This window comes from Sinocyclocheilus rhinocerous, unplaced genomic scaffold (assembly GCF_001515625.1).
Source record: "Sinocyclocheilus rhinocerous isolate Xijiao unplaced genomic scaffold, SAMN03320098_v1.1 scaffold232, whole genome shotgun sequence".
NCBI lineage: Eukaryota > Metazoa > Chordata > Actinopteri > Cypriniformes > Cyprinidae > Sinocyclocheilus > Sinocyclocheilus rhinocerous.
Genome location: NW_015641295.1, coordinates 975,424 through 980,517, shown reverse-complemented (window position 1 = coordinate 980,517; position 5,094 = coordinate 975,424). Strand labels below are relative to the sequence as shown.

Below are 5,094 nucleotides of genomic sequence, written 5' to 3'. Positions count from 1 at the left end.
TAGTTTTGGTGTAGGGTGATAGCAAATACAGTTTGTACAGTATAAAAACCATTATGCCTATGGAAAGTCCCTACAAGGATAGCTAACCAGACAAGTGTGTGTGTGTGTGTGTACTGGTTTATATATCCTGGTGGGGACTTAAACCTGAATACACACAGACTCATGGGGACTCGTGTCACGGTGGGGACCTAAATTGAAGTCCCCATGGGTACAAAGCTTATAAATCATACAGAATGAGTTCTTTTCAGAAAGTAAAAATGCAGAAAGTTTCCTGTGAGGGGTAGGTTTAGGTGTAGGGTGATAGCAAATACAGTTTGTACAGTATAAAAACCATTATGCCTATGGAGAGTCCCCACAAGGATAGCTGACCAGACGTGTGTGTGTGTGTGTAACACTTTGTTTGTTTAAAACCAAAGAGCAGTTTACTCTGTTGTAATTGCCTTTCAGGTGTTCACGTTTTTTTGTCTTCATTTCATCCTGTTTGATGTGACATTGACCAATTTTGTAAGGCCTGTAACAATTGTAATTTATTCTGTTTTTCACACACATATTCAAGAAAACCTACAAGCGTATGTCTTTATACACTGCAGCTAGTTAGACATTTTGTGACGGTAAAATATTACCAAGAAGTACAAACTTCCATGTTGGTCTAAATAATGGTATCATCTGTCTCAGTTTGTTCTGTTTCTTCGTGTCATTCCAGACAGACTGAATGATGATCAGATCTCTGTGTGGAGCACTGGCTGCTGACATACAAAAATCTCACTGGATTATTACAATTAATAGCAAAATGAATGTTTGGAAATCTAAACTGATATTTCCTACTGACACACTACAGCAAAAGATAGAAATAACCGACTTAGAAAATTGTTAATAATACTGAAAATACTAGTAGCCTGAAACTTTTGCACAGCTTTTGTGAATTTTGAGTAAATACTGTGAGAAAAATTGGCAGATCTGAATGCGAGCTTGCAGATTTTTTTTTTTTTTTTTTAAGAAAAGGTCAGGGTTTTGTCTGACTGAATAATTTGAGAAGTCTGGCAAATGTTACCAGAGAGAAAACTCTCATTTTACTGGAAGAGTTATGAGGTTTTGTTTAAAAATTTGCATGCATTTAGAAAATAGGTGAATTTTAATTTCATGCCAATTGCTATTTCAATCATATTTTGGACTCCTAATTGCATTGTTATTGTTTACATTTCAGATTTACATGGTGACTATGTTTATGCAACTGGACCTTGATGTCCAGATCAATACATCATCAAAACAGTAGATCATGTTTGTTATTTTTGCCTAATAATTACTCATGAGCTAAGTGCAACCAGCACATCTATACACCCTACTGTACCCACCACTTTCTATGCAAAATCTATAAATAAACACACTATGAATGTGCAGTTTCTTTATTAGAAACTGACACAGATTGAAGTTCATAATAGTTTTCCACCCTGGCTTTCAATGGCAGTAACCTGACGCATTCACAATGGTTGAGTAGGTAATGGCTGAATTTCCATTTTAGATGAGTCTAATGGTCAAACCCTAATGCATTCTAACCAGAGAGAGCCATTCGACTTTTGCTGTCAGATACTTTAAATCCTCCGATCCTTTATGACCTGGCATAGCTGTGCCCACGCTTAAGTATTCAGCTGAACATGAATTGTAAATTATATTGACCAGCTGAGCACAAGATTAACTTCTGAGGCCATTATTCAGCATTCCTTCTCTCTCTCTCTCTCTCTGTGTGTCTGTGTCTGTCTGTGTGTCTGTGTCTGTAGTTTGAGAGGAATGATCCAGTGGACGGCAGGATCACAGAGAAGCAGTTTGGAGGAATGCTGCTGGCCTACAGTGGAGTTCAGTCTCGCAAACTCAAACAGATGCAGAAGAACCTCAAAAGGATGTTCAAGGATGCTCAGGTGGGCGATCCGCCAGTCTGAAAAAGTTGTGTGTGTATGTGAGAGAGGTGTCACTGTTAGAAGAACACAGTGAGTCCTCACATTCTTCTCCAACTTTTAATGTGACTGAGTGCCTGTGTTCTTGCAATCTTTTCCCATTCCCGCTCAAACATACATCCTAACCTGGCATGTCATGAAAACTGGCATCAAGTTCTTTTTCCGTCGCCTCTGTTGAAATTCCAGTCAATTGGAAATGAAGAACAATGCTTCCAAAATATCAGTCATATTCTATTATAAATAACTGTTTGTTGATATGGTGCTCAAAAAACATGTCTTGTAATTATCAATATTCAATCATTAGCATCAGTAATTGTACTGCTTAGTATTTTTGTGAGGTTTTTATTCAGGATTCTTTGATGAAAGTTCAAACCAACAGCATTTATTTGAAAGATTTTTAATAACAATGTAAGTCTTTACTCTCACTTTTTGATCATTTTAATGTATCCTTGCTTAAATAATTTCTCTCAAAAACAATTCACAAAAAAATTGGATTTTTACATTCCTCCAATTAAAAGCCAAACGCTTTCAGACAGATGTGTTTAGGCGTTGCGTCATCCTTTGGGATTTTTTTTTATGCGTATGTGTCTCTCGTTCGGTAATTTTATCCTCTTATTAAGAGGATATTAAAACTATATTTACAGGCTTTATGCAACGCTCTGCAAACACAGCATGTTTTTCTCAGCTCTATTTTAGAGCTAATGTCATCTCACGTTCATTTCACTCTCTCAACAGTCTTTACTAACCGAGCTGAATGACCAGATGTGTCATAAAAGTATTCAACTGAATGAATTGCTTTAGTAATGCAGTTAATTTTAGCATTCTCCATTTCTCTCTCTCGCAGGGCATCACGTTTGAAGAAGTGGAGAACTTCTTCACCTTCCTCAAGAATGTCAATGATGTCGACACCGCATTGAGTTTCTATCACATGGCAGGCGCCTCGATAGATAAAGGTACCGATGTACAAACACGCTAGCAAATACATGAGCTCTCAGCCGATTCCCTGTAAACGTTTAGTTTGGAAGCAGACTGAAGTTGTGTTGCAGTCAAGCAATCAGTTTTGTGTCAGTGGGCAGTTCGTGGGCATGTTGTCGGACTCTGAGTCTGCTACAAGACTAACTTGGCAATGCAAGAATTCCCATGTTGCATCACCTCTTCCTGTTCTCCTCCCTCTCGCCACTCAGCCAGATGCTTCCCATTTCACTGCAGCTGGCGCTCTTCCCAGCAGTACTTTAGCTGGCTCTTCACATGCACACGGTCCTCTCTCTCTGTTACCTGGACATATTCAGGCAATGCAGAAAGTCTCTAAAGTATCATTAGATGTCCTTCTCGTTTAAATACAATCACTTTTCCAGTCCTCCAGCCTGTATTAGATTTCTGTGCAGGGTTACAGCCTTTAAAGCTTGTGTGCAGAGACAACTTACAATGTTTTTGAGTTGAGTTGTGCTTGCTCGTGCAATGCTAACTGCCATGATCTATGTGTTATGTTGATATTGCATTGCTACGGTGTTCTGGGTAATAGAGTGCATTAGTGCCCAGCCACTTTTTCAGCAGTGCTGGTTCCAGAATTATTTTTCCCAGAGAGATTTTAAAAAGGTTTTTGTTAAAGAATTATGAACCATGAAGCAAACCAGCCGACTACGAGGAGAATCACAACAGTAAAAACTAGGGATGGGCGTATCGATATATATCGATACTTATTCGAGTATCGAAAGTATCGATACTCAAATAAAAATATCGATACTAAGGTGTATTTTATTTACCAGTGATTTGGTTTATTTTTATTGTTATTTCACAATAAACAAATTGAAATTGTAGCCTACATAGTTCGTGCAATTACATTTATTTAAATTGAACGTTAAAAGTTCATATTGTTCATGTTTTATTCTGTAATGTTAAAATAAATCAGATACTCTCAGAATAAAAAGGTTGTATTTTATGCGTGCAACAGCCTATCACTGGCAGTCCCTTATGAAAATGAACCATGGTTTTACTAACGTGACCATTTTCAACTATAGTATTTGCAAATTTCCATATACCACTACAGTAAACATATTTTAACCATGTGTAAACGAAAATATAACCTAATAACAATGAATGTTAAAATGCATTTCAAATATAAAGTTAAGTGTGTATCATTACTCATTTTACTCTTAGTAATTTAATACATTTCATAATTTAGAAGTATCGTATTGGTATCGATATCGGCGATACTGACCTTTAAAAGTATCGGTATCGTATCGAAAACAAAATAAGTGGTATCGCCCATCCCTAGTAAAAACTTTGATTTGAAGCAAAAATGTATTTGAAAATCAGACAAAAAAAAAAGTATTTTGAAAGCATACTGTATGTAGACGACTTGATTATATGCGGAGCTAACGATCTCTTTTGGTGCACTTTACTGTGCAGCATCATGGGTAGTGTGTTTTTTTTTTTTTTACCACAAATTCCATTGTTATTCACAATTACAAAAAAAAAGCCCAAACAATCCACACATAATAAAGCACATACAATCAGATAGCAGCCTCAGAGCTCACAACAGGTCTATTTATCAGTTATTAGCTATGTTTCCATCCATCTATTTTATGAACATTTTGGATTATCGCATAAAAAACCGCTGGATGGAAACGCCAAGATGCGCATAAATTCTCAAAATGTGAATAAAAAACGTATGCGCACAACTGGGTAGGATAAACTCTTTATTAGGGATGCACCAAAACTGGTATCGGTATCGGTATCGGGCCCGATACTGAGCTCCTGTACTCGTACTCGTTAAAATGCCCTGATACCAAACGCCGATACCACACAGCATGTGTTAAGTGACATATTCAGACAAAGAAACACCGGCAACAGAACAACAGACAGCAGAAAGGAGTTATTAGAGATTAAGGATGTCTACGAAGTATATGTATGCAATGAATATAATGTTAAACATTCAGTATTAACGCCTGTATAACTGATGTGCGCGAGCTGATGAGCAAAGCACACTGAGTGGAATGAGCGCGCGGCGGCGCAGATGCGCAAGCTTGTTGAGTGAATATACCTTTCTCACAGACATCACTGGAAAGTTTGAAGTTCGGTCGGATACGTCAAAAACAAGTAAAACAATGCACAAGTTACTTAACGGTAGGGAGAGAGAGAGAGA

The 5,094-nt window shown here is 37.4% G+C and overlaps 1 protein-coding gene across 5 annotated transcripts in view; it reads left to right on the top strand.

Annotated features, from left to right (window-relative positions):
- Window positions 1-5,094, top strand: part of LOC107754762 (calcium uptake protein 1, mitochondrial) — a 95,260-nt gene that overhangs the window by 83,673 nt on the left and 6,493 nt on the right. For all 5 annotated transcript variants that reach the window (XM_016571342.1, XM_016571340.1, XM_016571339.1 and 2 more), the window contains 2 exons: window positions 1,776-1,913; window positions 2,794-2,902. In XM_016571342.1, the coding sequence (XP_016426828.1) occupies window positions 1,776-1,913; window positions 2,794-2,902 (247 nt within the window). The remainder of the gene's footprint in view (window positions 1-1,775; window positions 1,914-2,793; window positions 2,903-5,094) is intronic.